The sequence below is a fragment of the Sebastes fasciatus genome, chromosome 14 (genome assembly GCF_043250625.1).
Source record: "Sebastes fasciatus isolate fSebFas1 chromosome 14, fSebFas1.pri, whole genome shotgun sequence".
NCBI lineage: Eukaryota > Metazoa > Chordata > Actinopteri > Perciformes > Sebastidae > Sebastes > Sebastes fasciatus.
Window position 1 is genome coordinate 3,125,700 of NC_133808.1, and position 20,089 is coordinate 3,145,788.

Consider the following 20,089-nt stretch of genomic DNA (forward strand, 5'->3'; position numbering starts at 1 on the left):
ATCATTTAAACATTCTCATGGAGAGAAAAAGCAATTTTTAAGGACTGGAAGATACGACTTCTGTTCATAAATGTGTTGTCAAGGTCTGGTCTGGTAACAGATTGTGGCTGCTTCACCTATGTGTCGCGATTTTTTTTTTTTGTACGATTTTGAAATAGATTTTGTAATGCCAGAATCGATATATTTGAATCTACACGGCAGTAGAAGGAAGTTACCACCTTTTATTGTTGTAGTCTGAGTAATGTGACGTCAGATTCGTTCTGTATCCGTCACTCAAAACAAACAGTAGTCGGCCGCAGCGAGCAGAAACCGGCAAATACGACGAAAGAGCAGAAAACGTTGGAGGGTCTGCGTGGATACGAGCAGCACCCTCACATGTTAAATCTAGCGTGGTAAACACTACACATCCAGTAAAGGATGGAAACACTTTGGCTAAAGCTGCATGCTAACTCTGTCACGGACAGGAAACGTTATCGCATCGCGGTAACGTGCGGTCGAGCCGGCCGTCGCTCTCATCTCCGTGGTCAAATGGGCCGACGCTACAACTGTAGAGCACCCATATACTGATATTTATGTTACATGCATTCAAACGGCCGCGATGGAGCTGACCATGGATGTATAAAGAGAACAGAGCTAGCGGGGGGAGCTAGCGATGGACTTGGCGAAGTTAACGGAAGTATACACGTGTGACTACGTCCGGTTTTCAAAATAAGGTGTTAACAAAGGGAACTGTATATACAAAATACATATAGAGAAATAAGATTGATTGGATTATATTCACCAGAAGTATAAAACATTACATGTCCCTTATAAATTAAAAAGAAAATACCACTAATTTGTTTATTCTTTGATTTTTGGGTTGCTGGAAAAAGATTTAATAAATAATTCCTGACAATGACTGATATATTTGACTTCAGGACATCTCTGACTACATACATGCTGAAAATCAAACATTTTTACTGGATTCATTTAGAGATTTTCCAAAGTAAAAGTCCCTAGAAGTGTATGATTCAACATTTTCCCCATGGTCTAGTGTTAAAAACAGTCAACAAAAATCACAATAACTGGTAATATCAAATCCTAATACTTGTAGAATCGCAATCCGCAACCAAGTATGGTGATAGTATCGAATCAGGATAGGTGTCTCGTCCCAGCCCTAGTAGGTACTCCTCATAAACCTGATCAAGCTCCTCTGACAAGTCAATATGACCTCTACAAAAGTAATATGACTAATGGAATGCCACAGGGCCATTTCCTTATGTTTCCACAAAAAAAACAAAAAGCGCTGGATGTTTATAAAGACACAGAGGTCTGCAGAGAGGAGTATTTATTTTCTTGACAATTCTGCAGAGAGTATTCTGGCCCTTCTCCTCCGTGACTCTCACTCAGCAGCCATCCATTTGTATGCCACAGGGTTTATTTATACATTACAAACCTTCATCAAGGCTAATTTGATGGGGGTAGAGAAAAGGGGGGAAAGAGTACACAAAAAAATTCTTATGAAAACGCAGCTGCTGCAAGGGGCAGATTCTGTCTAAATAAAAAGGGAACTATCTTGGAATAATATACAATACCGCCGAGGGGTCATGAGGAAGGGCATCCCCATAAATATACAGCAAATTCTTCAGTCACACACACTGTGGTGGGACACGGTGAAACACAATCATTTGACTGTTTAAGAATTCCCTTTATTTACACCAGAACAGCAACGGGGCAGCTAGGCATTAACAATAGCTAAATTAATTCAGAAATGACAAAGAACATAAATTACAGAACGGGTAATAACATATTACTAGTTTCTCAGAAAATATACAAAATGGTCAAAAGGCGACTGAACATGGTGTTGGATTTTAAATCAAGGCGGTTTGTGATTCATTCAGACGTAGTGTTTTGATAAACAACGGCGTTTAAGAAAATGAATAGCGGCAGCTGAAATTTCAAACCCGTCGGTCACACCACATAGAATGTGGAAGCTCAATATTTACATTTTTGACCCTGCGTGTTTTACCGTGATTACAAGAAGAAGAAGAAAAAAAAAAACGACTCCATTAAGCTGACCTCTCCACCCTTTCATGTCAGGAAGGAAGTCATTATAGTTCTTTATACAGCTGATGAAGCAAGGCCAATAATGATAGAGGGGCAGACTGAACAGCTCCTATGTGCAGACATACCTGTTTCAAGCTGCCTTTGCTGACCGTACAGGATACTCTGACATGAAGGTTTGGATCCCCTGAAAACTAAGGAGGCTCCATTAAGAAAATTAGGATAACCTCTAGAAATGCTATGCTCATGTTACACAAAGAGCTCTGCTATTTTTTGATGTTTTGCACGTGTGTGTATGTATATTTGCTTTGCACCATTTTTAGATAAATTCTAGGGCTGACAAAGTTAACACCATAATAACACAATAACGCAAATTAATTTTAACGCCACTGATGTCTTTAACACATTAATACCACTTGCAATTTCTAAGGTTGTAGCGGGTTCATTTTTAAAGCTATAAAGTGAAGATACTGGTATCTGAAACTAGAAAACCTAAGGAATCCATTGGTGCCAACCATGTCTAGCTTGTCAGAAAGGAGGTTAAATAACGCTCCAAATTTACGCTCAATTTTGGCGAGGAAAAACTGTCATGGCCATTTTCAAAGGGGTCCCTTGACCTCTGACCTCCAGATATGTGAATGAAAATGGGTTCTATGGGTACCCACGAGTCTCCCCTTTACAGACATGCCCACTTTATGATAATCACATGCAGTTTGGGGCAAGTCATAGTCAAGTCAGCACACTGACAGCTGTTGTTGCCTGTAGGGCTGCAGTTTCTCCCTTTTTAAGGTAAATTTTGAACAGATAAAAAAATGTGTGATTAATTTGAGATTAATCGTGATTAACTGTGGACAATCATGTGATTAATCGCGATTAAATACTTTAATTGATCGACAGCCCTAATAAATTATTTTTAAGAGAAGTGTTGAGGTGGGTAGGGATGTGTAAAACTACCAGTAACACACACACATGTAAAGTTGGTTAAATGCTGCTCAGGCTATTTCAGTTTACTGGTGGCTAAGCTGTGACAACTTCAGGTGTGAGTTACGAGGGACGGTGTCTGAGGCCGCAGTTCGGAGGGGATGGATCGGGGGGCCTTTATTTGCATGAGTGACAGTCCAAAACAGTGTATCCATCAGAGTCAGGGTGGTCAGCTAGGAAGGGATGCCGGGAGAGTACGCTTCAGTGAAGAGGACCACCCCAAAGCAGACAGCGTACGCCACCTCACGCCATGGACAACAGACCAAACTGTAAGCTTCACACTGATTCACACCCCAAATAATGATGAAAGACGTCTCTCTCTCTCTCTCTCTCTCTCTCTCTCTGGCTGATAAATAAGCTGACAGACAGGAATGCATGAGCAGCAGTCATGCGTCACCTTGAAAAAAAAAAAAAGCGTATCTAATATAAAGTCTAAGAGAAGATGAGAAGAAACTTCACAAGAAAACCTGATAACTGTGTAACGGACTTTTAATGGACGATGTTTAGAGACAAAACACGGCAGGACTGAAAACCTCAAACTGGTTGTGCATTGTCTGTTTTCTGGAATAACCTATAAATCCACACCAGGGGAAGGAATGTGAACAGCCAGAACAGGATTGCTCTAAAAGCTAGTCCCCGAGATGGCAGATACCCTCAAACTGCACACAGAACAGTCTGTAATCAAATTAGGCATACCGAAGATATTGAGCAACCCCAGAAAACAAGCTCATTTTGCTCCAGACATCTCGGTGTGTGTGTGTGTGTGTGTGTGTGTGTGTATCAATTGTGTGTGTGGTCTGTTGGAGGCCATACTTGCTTGTCTGGTCATTAGCCCTTCAGCCCCACTGAAGGGGAACATTTTTGTGGTTACAAGGCGGCACAATTACACCTCTCCACTCCATTTGTTTACATCTTTTCTTCTGATAATAACCAGTGTTTCACTGGGCCGTTCACTGCGGTTAAAAACATTTGCCCTGGAGAGCAAACCCCTCCAGAAAGAATGGCTGATAGAACTGATGGCGAGGTTTAAGCTCCGAGTCACTGACAAGGTGGAGAACTAGGCTGATACTGCCCTCTAGTGGAGGAGCAAAAGAACTACTACTGTAACTGTACATACCTGTTCTTTAGATTTGGAGGAGGATGGGGACAATTCATAGTCTTTCTTGGTCTCAAGGATCTTTTTCACAAGGCCACCTATAGTGAGAGAAACAGTGATAAGAATAGTGGAGAAAATGTCCATTCAGTCCTTCCAAAATAAGAAATAAGGGGAAACTAAAAAGAGACAAATCATGTGTACCGTGTTTGTCTCCACTGTCGAGTTCTTGTGCGGGCCCCTGAAATGGAAAAAATAGTACATAACTATACAATGTTTTCCCATGGTATTTGAACAACCCGCTGTTCAAGTCACTTACCACCTCCATCTCAGGAGCGTCTGAAGGCGGAAGGACCGCCTCCTCCACGAGAAATTGCTCATCTGCATCGTCCTCGTCCTCAGACAGCCTCTTGCCATCCATGATGACAGGTGCAGAGGGCTTGGCACTGGACAGCCTGGAAGAGCAAGACAGGGAGCTTGACTCATTTCTAACTGAAAACGTAGATGGTACACGCTGTAGGGAGAGACATGTGCCATCTTGTAGTCACCTTTATGCAACGTCACTGTTGAGTGGTTAGACCTGCTCCACTTGCTCAATTATAACACAATTACTAACAGTATCCGTCTGAACCAGTGGGTTCACTGCATTTTTGTTTAATAATGTAAGCAGTGATCCATCTCTCCTGCTGGCAGGGACGAGACTTGTGTTCACACCAGGACTGTATTCACTAAGGCTGTCAAAGTTAACGCAAATTGGTTTTAACGCCACTAATTTCTTTTACACATTAACGTAACTTGCGTTTTTTAGGTTGTAGCGAGCTGTTTTTTTAGGCTAGAGTGAAGATACTGGCATCATATGAAACTAAAAACAAAAGAATCCATCGGTACCAACCATGTCATAGTAGCTTGTCACGAAGAAGGTTAAATAACACTCCAAACTAAACTCCTAAATTTTGGCGAGGAAAAACTGTCATAGCCATTTTGAAAGGTGTCCCTTGACCTCTGACCTCCAGATATGTGAATGTAAATGGGTTCTATGGGTACCCACGAATCTCCCCTTTACAGATATGCCCACTTTATGATAATCACATGCAGTTTGGGGCAAGTCATAGTCAAGTCAACACACTGACACACTGACAGCTGTTGTTGCCTGTTGGGCTGCAGTTTGCCATGTTGTGATTTGAGCATATTGTTTTATGCTAAATGCAGTACCTGTGAGGGTTTCTGGATCAATATCTGTCATTGTTCTGTGTTGTTAATTGATTTCCAATAATAAATATGTACATACATTTGCATAAAGCAGCATATTTGCCCACTCCCATGTTGATAAGAGGATTAAATACTTGACAAATCTCCCTTTAAGGTACATTTTGAACAGACAAAAAATGTGTGATTAATTTGTGCATAATTGCGATTAACGATGGACAATCATGCAATTAAATAATTGAATCGGTTGACAGCCTTAGTATTCACACAAAAAGAGGAGGATTTCGTCGTTGCCACTATAAATGAGACTTTAGTGAACATGTGTGGTGGAATCACCTCTCAGCTGGGGTCACATCAGAGTAACTTTCCTGTTTCTTGACTCGGGGAGGTGCTGGGCGAGCACTGCTGGGCCGTGGTATTCGTCTGTTGCTGTAGATTGAAAGGATTATACACATTACTGAAATAACATGTTAAACTAACCATTTTGACACTAAATATGTTTCCATTTAAACAAGTAATCTTATTTTGTTTCACAAGCTATGATATTTTTTTGTTTTCTTGACTTCCTTTACAAGCCAAATCCTCTGTAAACAGCTCTCTGTGATTTGCCAAATATCTGATTAGTGACAGCTATGCTGAGTCATTCACATTGCAGGATGATTACTGTTGCTTGGAACAATCAACATTCACCGTATTAATAACAGTAAAACCGCAGTTGTCGCTGATTAGTCAGTTAAAGAACAGAACATTCAGAATTATCCAAATGAAAAGGCAATTATTAAACTGTGTAATCTTCTGGAACTGATCCTGGATCAGGCCCAGGAACAAACCTGCATTTCTAAAAGCAAAACGATTACATTTGAAATAAATAAAGCAATTTGATACAATGCAATGCAAGAACATTTGTACTACAGCCTCAGAAATGATCACATAACTTAATCAACTTGTCAACATTCTCAACAAAAACTTCATAAGCTTTATAAATGTATTATTTATTAACCTTCTGAGACCCGTAACAGACTCGTTTTAATCTCTTTCAGGGGGGGACAGGGTGTCTGTAGGGGGAGATAGCAGGTCAACAGTAGATGTCACATAGAAGTGGTGTACATCATCGGAAAGCTGGGAACCTGAAGATTAATTTGCACTGAGAGTCAAGTTGTATGTGTTGTAAAAGTGTATGAGGGTTTTATGATGGAAGTATATGATGGCCATCCCCATGCTCTATTATGTCTCATAAGTTATTGCGGCAATTTCTGGGTTGATACCATTTGTTAAACAGATTTGGTGTCAAATTTAACCATTTTTTAACCACTCAATGATCAAAATACCACATTAAGTGTCCAAGCCCTTGAAGAACGCCATAGAAAAAGCCATGCTGTGATTTGGTATCAAAAACTTTCTGCAAGAACTGCATTTTTCTGCAATTGGACGGCGAACACTTCTGTTGTGTAAACTGCTCAGAAAGCCCTTTATTGTCAATCTAGCTAGGAAAGTCTCTAGTTTGATCCATCCATCCTCTGAATGCTCTAGGTCTCTAGTCTGATCCATCCATCCTCTGAATGCTCTAGGTCTCTAGTCTGATCCATCCATCCTCTGAATGCTCTAGGTCTCTAGTTTGATCCATCCATCCTCTGAATGCTCTAGGTCTCTAGTTTGATCCATCCATCCTCTGAATGCTCTAGGTCTCTAGTTTGTGGCTGTAAAGTTTCATGAGGCTGTGATTATCCTAGAGGTCACCACAGGTCATTTTATACAGTGAGGGGTAAGTTTCAAAAAATGGTGTCATTGAAATGGCTACTATGGGGACTAACAGCATCACACATGAATACAGTTGGGCTCAATGGAGTCTCAGATCTCCAGTCATACCCAATGTATGTTATTACTGTTTAGAGACCCCAGTATGCAGAAATATTCAAACACACCATTTTTAGAATAGGTGGAAATAACACATTTGTACGGCATTAAAAAAAACTGCATGATTTTTGCCCCAAACTGCATGTGATTATCATAAAGTGGGCATGTCTGTAAAGGTGAGACTCGTGGGTACCCATAGAACCCATTTTCATTCACATATCTGGAGGTCAGAGGTCAAGGGACCCCTTTGAAAATGGCTATGCCAGTTTTTCCTCACCAAAATTTAGCCTAACTTTGGAGTGTTATTTAGCCTCCTTCCCGACGAGCTAGTATGACGGGGTTGGTACCAGTGGATTAGGTTTTCTAGTTTCATATGATGTCAGGACTTTCACTATAGCTCTAAAACTGAACATGCTACAGCCTCTAAAAGACAGTAAAGTCGGTCTGGATTGCAGGTATCGGGGGCTTAAATGTTATTTGTACAATATTGCATAATATTTCCCTCAGGTTTTGATCATATTGTGCCAAGCCTGGAATATGTACATGCTTGACAGATAAATGGGAGACCAGCTTAAAAGGGAAACCTGGACCAATCTCAAAAATTGTTGTCCCCATTAGTCACTTAGTCACAAAAACATGGGAAAATAGAGTCCAGGTTGAAAAATACCAAAATTACACTTAAGTAGTGGAAGGGAGATATTTTTGCGTGACAAACAGTTAATGGGAGCTGTGCTTTTTGTAAGTGAAGAGTAATGTTTGAATACCTTGTACAGTATAGTGGTTCAGTGTTGACTGTACTGACCTGGAGGTCATGTCGGATGGCACTGAGGAGCCTGCAGTGTCTCCGTTTTCTTGAAGGGCAGGTCTCTGGGCTAACATAACATCTCCGTCTGTGAAAGGACAACAATGACTTGTAGTTAGCTCAGTATAATATAGCAAGGATTAGACCTGTCCTTAGCATAGTGGACACTGACACTTAGGTACACACCTTCATAAAAAATACATACCAATGTCCTTTTCTCTGGCTTAAATGCTACCACTCTGAGGAAGCCACTCTAAATTCAGCCATGTATCCTCAGCCGTAGCCTCCTTGCATCGACTTCCAACCCATTTACACAGCGGGAGCAACATGAAAATGCAAAATACTTGCCTGCGAATATTATATGTCTAGGGCTTTTATTGTGAAAGGTAAGAACGGAAGGAGTGGATCTGGTCTGCGCTGCCTTTGTCAAGGTTGAAAGGAGTAATAAAGTTTTCCATCTTGGTTCAGACTACGGAGCCTCCTTGTTGTTGTTATAGAGTGCTCCAGGGATGACGTATTTTTGTAGGCCAACCAGGAAGTTAGCATCGCCCTGGGTTCCCTCGACAAAAACCCAATGGGATTCTTCCATTGGGTTTTGGATTATTGCAGAAAATAAGCTCTGTGGCAAACAAACGTTAATGATGCTTACACGTTTTGTTCAGCCAGATATTCTTCACAAATGAACACCACTTCTATGATTTTTAAAGGGTAAATGCAATCGGCAGAAGTAAAAAGCTAACGTTAGGCTATAAACTAACTAAACCATGGTTGCATGAGCGAGGCTGTAAAGGAGGACGAGTTGGCGTGATGCCGTTTAGTAGTCTCACTTGTTAGCAACCGCTTTTTTTAAGACACATAAAGGCTTCATAATTCACTAGGGGGGTATTTATTGATGTATTTTATGTCGTAGAACAAAACCACAGACCTTATTTCAGGCATCTAACTAAAATTCCATTCAAAAAACCCATTGACTTCCAGAGGAGGGAACCGGAAGTGCTAAAATGCTAACTCATTTCCGGGTTTTGGGACTCATTCCTGTAGCACTCTATTGGCACGACTTGATGGGTTAATGCCTTTATACGCGATGCGAAAGCTCAGAAAAATCTACCTCCTTCTGAAAAAGAAATTACGTCGCTTTTACGTTGCCAAATATTTGCGTTCTGTATGAAAGTATTTAAGCCAAAAACAACAGTATGAAAAAATATACTGATGTGCGAATTAATTGCATGAAAAAAACGGCCCCAGAGTGTAAAGGCCTTAAAACTAGTCTTTAAGTTTGGGCCCATAAATGGAATGTATCCTTCAGGACTTAACCTCTTAACCTTTTTGGAATTTTAAACTTTTGGTTTATTTCTGCTAATGCCCTTTTCCCACCTACGGCTCCTGTATGTAGTTAATTGCACACATGACTGTGTTAGGACCAGGGGACGTCTATTTGTTTCGCATCTCCTGAGATTTCTTCCTTGTTTTTCTGTTGTGCTAAGGCCTTCTTTAAGGAGTTTTGTCCTTGTCTTCTAGGAGAGTTTGGGCTGGGTCGGGAACCGTTGCTATTGTACGCCTATAAAGACCATGACACATTGTATCTTTACAAATAAACTTGACTGACTTGAAAGAATGTCGTTGCCCTAAATCACTAAGTGTGTCACTCAGTTGCGCTCACTCTATGACTCAGCCTGAACCCAAAAGAGCACTCTGACATTTTGGTGAAGACACTCCTTTGCCGTCCCTGAGTCAGATTAGATTATTAATTTCATGCCTTGTGCTTTCAGAACCGACGTAGTAGGGCGCCAAGTTAAAAGTCATAACCAAATATGGGGGAGATCACTTTCAATACTCTCTCTTTCCATTATTGAAATTTACCACCGCAATCATCAAAACGCATTTTAGATCAAGCGCACCAACTCTCCTGTCATGTTCACACCATTCCCACATGGACAATTCTTGTGTGAATGTTTAAAACCGTTACACTTTTTTTTTTGTTACATGCAATTGCACAAGAGAGATGATAAAGATGAGAATAATTACCTCCCTCACTGTCAGATTCATCTGTGGGAGAGTAGAAAAAACAAGGCGTTGTTAGTTTCCTTTCTAATACAACTATGAAAATCATTATGGAGCAATGTGACATGCAAGTATGGAGTATAAAAAACAGATGAACCAATAGGCTGTGTGTACTTGTGATATATTTAGGAAAATGTTTTTTGTAAAAAAAAAGTTTTTCTTAATGTCGGTTTTATGTATTTCTTCTGCCAACACTAATCCTGATGAGTCACTCCTACCTCCCACTAAGGGAAACCAGTCAACGATTTTATTAGACAAGTGGAGTGCAAATAGAAAGCCGTCAACTGTAAAATCAATTTGGACGTACTAAAAAGCCCTCCTGTAAATTATTTAAGTGCAGCTATTATATTAACTATGTGAGATATGCCTCATTGGTGTAGGTGATTCAAATCGGGTGCTTGGGGGGAGAAAATATTGGAAGGGGGTTACCTTGACCTCCAATTTTGGGTCTCCGCCTCTGCCCTTTAGCAGATGAAGGCCGAGGTATTCTAGCTGGACTGTCAGACTGTGAGAGGAGCAAACACAAGCAGAGAGAAGGAAATAACTTCAGGACAGTTAGCACTGAAAGGCAACACATCACTCACTACCTGTTGGGATGTATTGTCCTATGTCCTTTAAACTACTGACAAATAGTCAAATATAGGAGGTATCATAGTAAAAATACAAAAACATTGAATTTAATGAACCCCCCTAAAGCAACAAAGCAAAGCTGGTAATGTAGAAAACTGTGAATCGTAGCATAAGTTCATACCTGGTTCTCAACTGCTTCTGCAGGCTGCACAGGCAAAGAGCACAGCATTACACCATGCACTAAATAGTCACACAGGGCTGCACAATTATGACCAAAATGCTAATCACGATTATTTTTGATCAATGTTGAGATCATGATTATTTATCATGATTATTTATAGATTAGGGCCAAAATATTTTTATTGCCATTTCACATTTAAATAAACAGAGCCCTGCTTTCACTTCCATGTTGTGCGACATTCCAACCATCAACAATTATAAATGTTGTTTTTTTACTTTGTTATTGTCATCTATAGTGGTTATTTGAATAAAAACACAATTCAAATGATTAGGAAATAAAAGATTATTTTTATTTAAATATTTGCTTTGATTAAAGAAATATTGGCATTAGTAGTAGTTCTTATTTTATATAATATATAATTATATATTATAAGCTGCTTAGAGCTAGTTTGAGAAAGTTAAGCAGGTCATAATTTCCTCTTTAATATCTATTTTATATTGCTGTGAAAACAACTCCTTCAAACAACTGGATTTATTCAAGTTTATCGCCTACATAAGGCTACATTTGATTACGTCATGAGAGTTTTCTATGAGCGGAGCATTTTAAACGTCAATATCACAGTCGATCTCGTTCATTTAATTGTGGAAAGCTAAAATTGTGATCGCGATTAGTATTTGATTACTTGTGCAGCCCTATAGTCACATTTATCAATTATGCAGATAATAGGAGGACACAAGACCTCATGTCTGCTATACACTATAAACCATGTACCCAGCCACGCCAAGGTCATTGCAATACTAGTCACTACACATTCTAACACTAAAATGCAATACACTGTAAAGCTCTAATTTTCTACTGATTGTTTGAGCAGGGTTGAATACCTCAGAATCTGGCTTTGGTTCCTTGCAAGAATAAGAGGCACAACATAACAACAAATAGAATTTGAAGGTTTTTTTGCAAAAAATGTCATGTTTACTTTAACATGTAAAATCAGTGACCAACTCTATGTTTCTTGAATTGGCAGACCTCACATACAGGAAACTCCACACACCATGATTGTAGATGAGAAAATCAAACGGTCCCAATGATAGACGTTACATCATGTGTGAAATTTCTGCCAAAAGATAGGACTTACCGCTGGCACAGGTTTGGCTGTTTTGCTGGGCTCAGGGCTGGGTTTTTGCTGTGGTTCCTCTGATACTCTGGCCTAAGCACAAACATACACACAGAATGTAAATAATAGAATATCTTGCTAACATTTAAGATGTGAGTGGGGTTAAAGCTGGAGTAGGCATTACGGAGCAAATATGATTTAAAAAAACATATTTTTATAAAACGGTCACTATATCCTGACAGTAGTGCATGAGACAGGTAATCTGCAAAAACATCGCCTCTGTGTCCTCCGGTGCTCTAATAGGCATCTGTAACATTTCACAGAATGGAGTAAAACAACCAATCATAGCCGAGCTGGAGTCTTGCCGTCTCTGAGCAGCTGTCAATCACTTGCAAACTCCGATCAAGCGCTGAGGGCAACGCTGATCAAATATGAATCAATATTCTGTTACTGTAATGCCTATTTCTCACATAAATTGTTCTCAGAAACATCTTGTAGAAAAAGTTTGTGACCCTGCCGCCATGCTGAGATCAGCTCAGGAAATACCAAGCCCCGCCCACCAGCTGAAGCAAACTTTCTCATTGTGCAGCTAAACAGTACACTACAAGATGTTTCTGACAACATTTGAGGCGAGTCATTACAATAACAGAATATTAATTCATATTTGATCAGCGCTCCTTAGTTTGATCATTTGATTGGAGTTTGTGAGTGATTGACAGCTGCCTCCATTGAATGAACAGCCAATAGGAACGCTCTCTCTCTCTAAAGTGACCTGTGATTGGTCAAAGTTTAGATTTAGTTAGATTTTTTAAAGTCTGAAAACAGAGCCATGAGGAGGAGCAGAAGTGTAGTTTTCTCTCAGAACACTTGAATTATAATATGCTGAAAGGTTATTATGGATTTTTTTCCCAATGATGCCAAAAACATTCTGCCTACTGCTGCTTTAAGGGACATACCTTGCTATCGCCACTCTCTGCACTTTTGTGTCTCTCTTCCCGCTCTTTGTGTTGCTCTCTCGCTCTCTCCCACTCTTTGTCTCTGTCTCTTCGTTTGTCCTTGTCTTTTTCCCGGTCTCCGTGAGAATCCCTATCTCTTCTTTTTTCTCGGCCTTTGTCTCTCTCCTTGTCTTTTTCCCTTTCTCGGTCCCTCTCTCGGTCCTTCTCCTTGTCCCTGTCTTTGACTCGTCCTTTGTCTTTATCCTTGTCTCGCTCCCGGTCGCGGCTCTTGTCTTTGGCATGGTGGTCCTGTTCACTGCGCTGGTGCTTGTCAGATCGCTCCCTGTCACCACGGTGGTGTTCTTTCTCCTCATCTCTGCGTTGGCTCTCCTGTTCTTTGGGCTGGTCTGGGTCCTTCTGGTCCTGGCTCCCGCTGCGCTCCGTAATCTTTTTCTTCTCCTGGAATAGTTCAAGCCAACACATAGGGTGGTACGATTTAATACTCGGAAACTCATCATTTGGTCATGTCATTGATTTTTTTAAACCACGCCTGCAGTTGAATGCTAACACAGACAGTACATTTCACACCAAATGTAGGCTTAAGCAGTGTGTAACTCCATGATTGGAGAGGGCTGAAGAGTCTCACCTCTCTATCCAGTTGACGTTCACGTCCCTCCCTATTTTCCTTGTCCTGGGACCTGGAGGTGCTGGCCTTGGTCTTTATGTCCACCTTTTCCCCTGCAAGCACTCGCTTCACTGCATCGTCACTAGACATCTGTAAATCAAGTGCAAGAGAATCATTCAGTTTACAGTTTTCCATCATTTGCTTTGGCTCAATTTTTGAATTTGATTTGTTTTTTTAAAACAACAAGTTCAAATCTCTGAACAATTAGTTTATTTTTCACAACAGATTTGAATTTCTCATTCATTCAAGCAAACTGCATGTTTTGGCACATGGGTGCAAAAGAGTAAGTGCAATTGTCTACAATTTGCACGATAACCACTTGCGCATGGCTTGCTGATCAAAACCGATGAGCTGATTCTCAGTGAAATCGTCATCCTCTTCTAAACATTCTTTCATCATTTGAGCCATCACATGCAAAATTATCCATTTAATTATCAATATCTGTCAGACATACATGTATATGGCTTTACATGAAAGAATGGTGAATTTTCTGTTTACAGTACATGCAACACGTTGCACAAATTAGGGATGTTCATAATTAACCGTTTAACTGTTAACCGACATTAAGCGCTTTAACCGATTAACGCTATCGGTTAAACCGGTTAAAAGAAATATTTATAATTCATTAAAAAGCTGAGCGGCTCGTCACTTTAAGGAGAAAAAACTGGTCCACCTTAACAGCCCACCTTAAGAGGCGAAGCCGGAGTTGCAGGATACAGGAAGTCGGCTCCGGTCTCTACGGCTCGCTTGAGCGGAGTGGAGGAGTTGTAGTTTCGTAGCATTTATTCACCGACAAATAAACTGTACACACACTACTACACCTACGTTCACAGCTAGAACGCCACTAACAACCTCACACTCACCGCCAACACACACACCCGCTGACAGACTGTATGTGTGTGGCGGCGGCGGCAAACAAGAAGCCTCCGACATTGCTAGAGCTGCTAATGTAGCACAAATACACACACTGTTTATTGGGCAGTCGCTATCGTTAATCGTTAATCGTTAATCCGGTTAAACAATAACTAGGTTTTGAAGCATGAATGAAATGTTTTGGGTGAGTTACTACCTTTTGCAGACATGCAATAGAGTTGTGACAATTGCATTTACAGTTTAGAGAATGTTAAAGCTGCAGTCGGTAACTTTGAGCAAATATGATTAAAAAAAGTTATTTTTATAAAACGGTCCCTATATCCTGACGGTAGTGCATGAGAGAAATAATCTGTGTCCTCCTAGTGCTCCTAATGGCATTTGCAAGATTTCAAAATGCACATAAGAAAACAAGCAATGAGAGACGAGGAGTCTCCAACGCAGCTGTCAATCACTGCTCACGAAACCCCCGGCCCTCCGATCAAACGGTCAAACTAGGCAGCGCTGGTCAAATATGAATCAATATTCTGTTACTGTAATGCCTATTTCTTGCCTCGAATGTTTTCAGAAACATATTTTAGTGCACTGTTTAGCTTTAAAATGAGAACGTTTGTGACTCGGTTGAAATAATTTCATGTTGAAATAGCCACCCACCAGCTGGAGCAAACTTTCTAATTTTACAGCTAAACAATACAATAAATATGTTTCTGAAAACATTTGAGGAGAGAAATAGGCATTACAGTAACATAATATTGATTCATAATTGATCAGCGCTGCCTAGTTTGACAATTTGATCGGAGTTCGCCCGTTACCCCAGTGATTGGCAGCACATGTAGCACATATCTGACCAGCTGCTTTGTCTGACAGACTCAGCGTACCCATTACTATGTTTCTTACTTTCAGAGCTAAATGGTGTCATTCTCATGTTTTTGTGAGTTTTTCATTACTTTGATTTCATAGTTGAAAATCCTGAAATACTATCTCTATTACAAATGTAACCAGATGTCTTCGTAACAGCTATTGCAAAACAGTTGCATAAGATCTGATTAATAAGATCATACATTCTACATGACATGAAATCAAAATACTGTTTAAAGAACAACTATCCCCCTGGCACCAGCTCATCTGTTTACACTCCATCTCCAGGGTTCAATTAAAATATTTCAAAGTACTCCCTGTGGTGGCAAGACAATTTTCCCAAGAGTACAATATTTTGATGTGAAAAATAACACACACTGAATCTTCTCTTTATGTAGGGTCATAACGATATTATTTCTCCAGAATGGAGACTGGAGACATTGGAGAAGTGGAGAGTGAGCGTTTTCAATTTCCAATTCCTTTTTGTGTGTGTGTGTGTGTGTGTGTGTGTGTGTGTGTGTGTGTGTGTGTGTGTGTGTGTGTGTGTGTGTGTGTGTGTGTGTGTGTGTGTGTGTGTGTGCGTGTGTGCGTGTGTGTGTAATCTCCCAAGAACACAGACCTTGTTGATGCAGCACTTGGCCATGGCCTGCAGCAGCTCATTGGTTTTCTCAGGCTCATGGCCGGCCACAATGCGTGCTGGCTTTGCCGCCAGGGGCTCGCCACTCACCAGCATGACGACATCTATCGCTTTCTGGAGGAACACTATCTTAGAGTCCTTATCCTAGAAAGAAAAAAAAAAGATGCTGTGATGACCAGGAGAGTGCACAGGACAGATAAGAGACAGGATGTGGTTGTGAAAGTTAAGGACCTCCAGTGGGAGTTATTTTCCAATACAGTTTAGAATGGTTACACCCTTGAGATGTACATATACTTGCAGAGTTTAACACTCTGTACTCAATACTCTGGGCATGCTACAATTCTACATAGTGTGGATAGTCATGCGTAGTTGACTCTGATTCCTCTCCTCTTCTTGACCAGGCTATTTAAAAAAAACACATTACCGGGGGTTATGGTTAGCTTTCTGAACATGAAATCCAGGGCTGCGGTCGAAAAGTAAAAAAATGACGTCCTAGTGTCTTTTCCTAACCACATTTCCTTGACCTCGATGGAAAACGTCATGAGGTCAAGGAAAGATGAGAAGAAGAATTCAGAAGGACTTAGGAAAAGACAACTGCGGTGTTGAGAGAATCCGACTGCACTTTCACTATAGGCTCTGTAATTATGATGCGACCCTCGAAGTGTGAACTAGAGATACAGCAGTTCCTTCTGCTGCTGGGACACTATACATCAACATATAATAAAGGATTATCTGACCTAACGTGGACAACCGGTGAAAAATATCACTTCATCACCAAGGTTGGAATTGAAATTAAAAAAAGGAATATACACCGATCAGCCATAACATTAAGACCACTGACAGGTGAAGTGAATAACATTGATCATCTCGTTACAAAGGCACCTGGCAGTGGGGGGGATTAGACAGCAAATGAACATTTTGAACTTTGAACTTTGTGTTGGAAGCAGAAAAAATGGGCCAGCGTAAGGATGTGAGCGACTTTGACAAGGGCCAAATAGTGCTGGCTAGACGACTGGGTCAGAGCATCTCCAGAACTGCAGCTCTTTTGGGATGTTCCCGGTCTGCAGTGGTCAGGACCAACCGAAAGTGGTCCAAGGTAGGAAAACCGGCGACAGCGTCAGAACCTGAGGCTCATTGATGCACGTCGGGAGTGAAGGCTGGCCCGTGTTGTCCGATCCAATAGAAGAGATACTGGAGCTCAAAGTGCTGAAAAAGTTCTTGCTGGTTCTGGTAGAAAGGTGTCAGAACACACAGGGCATCACAGTTTGTTGCGTATGGGGTTGCGTAGCCGCAGACTGGTCAGGATGCCAGTGCTGTCATAATGTTATGGCTGATCAGTGTATGATAAATATTGAGTTAATTGTTCGAGTTATAGAGAAGGGTTAGGACCACATGTGTAGGCTGTTCTTCTTCCTACTCCTTTTTTTGTTGATTATTTGCTAATTGACAGTTTGCTATACGTTTACTGTTCATTTATTTGTTATTCTTGTTTCATTTTTTACTTAGGTATTTGTTACATGTTCGAAATAAATAATTAAAAATAAAGTGAAATGAAGTGGTTGTCACTGTCCACTCATATTTATCACCATGAATACCATTAGTATATGACTGTATGAGAATGATATGCAAGATAAGCATATTGTTTGTTTTCATGAACGGCAGAAGGGTGCATTGATTTAAATGTTGTGACCGCAAGGAATTGTGAGATTTTATTATCTCCTTTCCTTTGGTAAACGATGGTCCAGTGTATCCTCTGCTAAAGGAGATGAGAAAGGAAGCATTGAAGCACCTTTCCTTAGCATCTAGAGAATTCAAACAGCTCTTATCATGGCTGCTACTGAGGTACTTCCGGGTCATTTCACTCTGTTAGGAACCTTCCCAAGCAAAAAAGACTTTTTGACTGCACAGCCAGGGGCATATCCTGAATCTCCAAGGGCCAATGAGTGACATGTAGGTTTTTGTAAGGGAGCAGGAAGGATGACATGCAAAACCTGGATTTATAACAAGGACTGCCTCCACAAAATTAAGAACAAATACCCACCCCTCCTTTGATTTAATGCTTGTATGCATGTAAATAAAAAAGACCATATTCCAGACAAATGACCCGGCTAAGCAGTGCTCCTACTCTATCAGCCTGCTGCATCTGAGTTTGAATATGTTTTTGCCAAGTTGTTGGTGTACGATCTAATATTTATTTATTATTTTAATAATAAATAACAATTCATTAAATTTATGTTATGTTATCTATGTATTTATTTGTTACATTTTGTTTTACAAAGTTAGGAAAGCGATGTTTAAGTCAAGCCTGATGTTGCCTCACACATAAAAGAATGATCCCAGACACTTCCCCATCATCTTTCTATCCAGAGTGGATTCGGGGTCAGCTCTCAAACAGCACACTTGAGTTCTGACACCTTGGCAGGCCATCTCAGTCATGTCCTGCCAGATCCTCTCACTCAGTGAGTCACACAGACAGCGTGTAGAGTTACTCCCACACAGACGCCCTCAGACTGTCCCATGTAACGCACAAGGGACTTCATACACAAAAAATGGCTGCTGCTTAGGACATAAATGCCCATTCTGTATACAAGCAAGCACATTAACAGAGACAAATGAATATGAGGGGAGCACTGTTAACCAAAGAATAGTGATATCAGTGTTGTGTAGCAGGAGGCCAGAGGTTACAGACGTTTAACCAGGTGGACGGAGTGTGGTCAACTTACCTTTACATTATCTGGCTTCATTTCATTTTCTCCATACAGGCCTTTCATAAAACCAGTGGTCCTGATGACCTGAAAGTGGTGAGAAATAAAGGTTTCACACTCAGTTGTCAGATAATTTGCAATATCAACCGTTACATATACCTAAAACTTAAAAATACATACCACTATTAGGCATCTATACCACATCATCAGCTTTAAACAAGTCCTCATTTCTGAAATCTATTTCAATGGTTTCCCAGTATGTAGTTAATTCATGAATGCTTGAAATTAACATTCTGGCCTTAATAGTCCAGTTCAAGCCAAGGGGTATATGCTTTAATATCCACGGTGAAAATGCAGTTGTTTGATAGCCCATTCCTGCAGTCAAACACATTGCTAATCAGAGGAACAAAGTGACACATGCTGACAAGCTTCCCTTTATCAAATATTCATGAGCCTACAGTAATATTACACTAATCAACAGGCGGAAAAAAGGTTAAACAGATTTTACTGTGCTTGACACCTCGTGTCAAAGGATTCTGTTGTGTGTAAAAAAAAAAGATAATAATGAAAAAGAAAGAAAATGTAGGCATAGTTGAGATAAAGCTGTTTCATAATATAGATTGGATTACATTTCTCGCATGAAATATTTCCATTGACGAATGGTAATAAGTAAGTAACAGAGTGCTACAGGAATTAGTCCTAAAACACAGAAATGAGTTGGCATTTAAGCACTTCCAGTTCTCTCCTCTGGAAGTCGATGGGTTTTAGTTAGACACCTGAAATAAGGTCTGTGGTTAACACAAGCTGAAGAGATTATAACGTTTTGTTCTACAATGTAACCAGTGGCAAAATGAGACTACAAACGTTATCACGCCGACTAGTCCTCCTTTACATCCTTGTTGTGTATACTCGCGCTCATGCAACCGTGGTGTAGTTTGTTTATAGCCTAACGTTTTTAAGCTTTTTACTTTTCCTTACTTGGATTCACGCTTCAAAAATCATAGAAGTGGTGTTCAAATGTGAAGATTATCTTGCTGAACAAAAGTATCATAAGTGTTTGTTTGAATGACAACAACAGAATGAGCCATAGAGCTGATGCAGTGTTTTCCGTGTTATTTTATGTAGCAGTTTTGGTACCACATCTATTTCATCCATGTTACCGAGCCTACTACTACACACATATTTTTTCTCTCAGTGTTTGTGTTGATAAATTGTTATTTGTTTCAATTTCACACTGATCCATCTCAGTAATAGCAATAAACTAGATGACAGTTTAGAACACAGTTCGCAGTCACTATTACTGGGCGTTTCCAAAGCTGACAGGATGATGATGTGTTGGCATTATCAAATAAAATACCAACACAACTTTGGTTTTAACCTTCTTGGGGAACCACTTGACTGCGGCGTCCTAATGCCCACATAACTATACAATATGTATCAGAAAATGTAGGACAATTTTAACTAAGGGTACGTTATTCTACCTATCTCTATCTG

At 40.3% G+C, this 20,089-nt stretch overlaps 1 protein-coding gene across 2 annotated transcripts in view; it reads right to left on the reverse strand.

The window, feature by feature from the left end:
* traf3ip1 (TNF receptor-associated factor 3 interacting protein 1) overlaps nt 1–20,089 on the reverse strand; it is a 32,701-nt gene that overhangs the window by 10,688 nt on the left and 1,924 nt on the right. Inside the window, exons 2-14 of one of the 2 annotated variants that reach the window (XM_074658184.1) lie at nt 18,614–18,682; nt 15,873–16,034; nt 13,487–13,615; nt 12,862–13,299; nt 11,927–11,998; nt 10,792–10,815; nt 10,470–10,545; nt 10,005–10,025; nt 7,980–8,067; nt 5,660–5,752; nt 4,437–4,572; nt 4,322–4,358; nt 4,142–4,218 (exon numbers count right to left, since the gene is read on the reverse strand). In XM_074658184.1, the coding sequence (XP_074514285.1) occupies nt 4,142–4,218; nt 4,322–4,358; nt 4,437–4,572; nt 5,660–5,752; nt 7,980–8,067; nt 10,005–10,025; nt 10,470–10,545; nt 10,792–10,815; nt 11,927–11,998; nt 12,862–13,299; nt 13,487–13,615; nt 15,873–16,034; nt 18,614–18,682 (1,422 nt within the window). The remainder of the gene's footprint in view (nt 1–4,141; nt 4,219–4,321; nt 4,359–4,436; nt 4,573–5,659; nt 5,753–7,979; nt 8,068–10,004; nt 10,026–10,469; nt 10,546–10,791; nt 10,816–11,926; nt 11,999–12,861; nt 13,300–13,486; nt 13,616–15,872; nt 16,035–18,613; nt 18,683–20,089) is intronic. The other variant, XM_074658185.1, reaches the window with a different exon arrangement.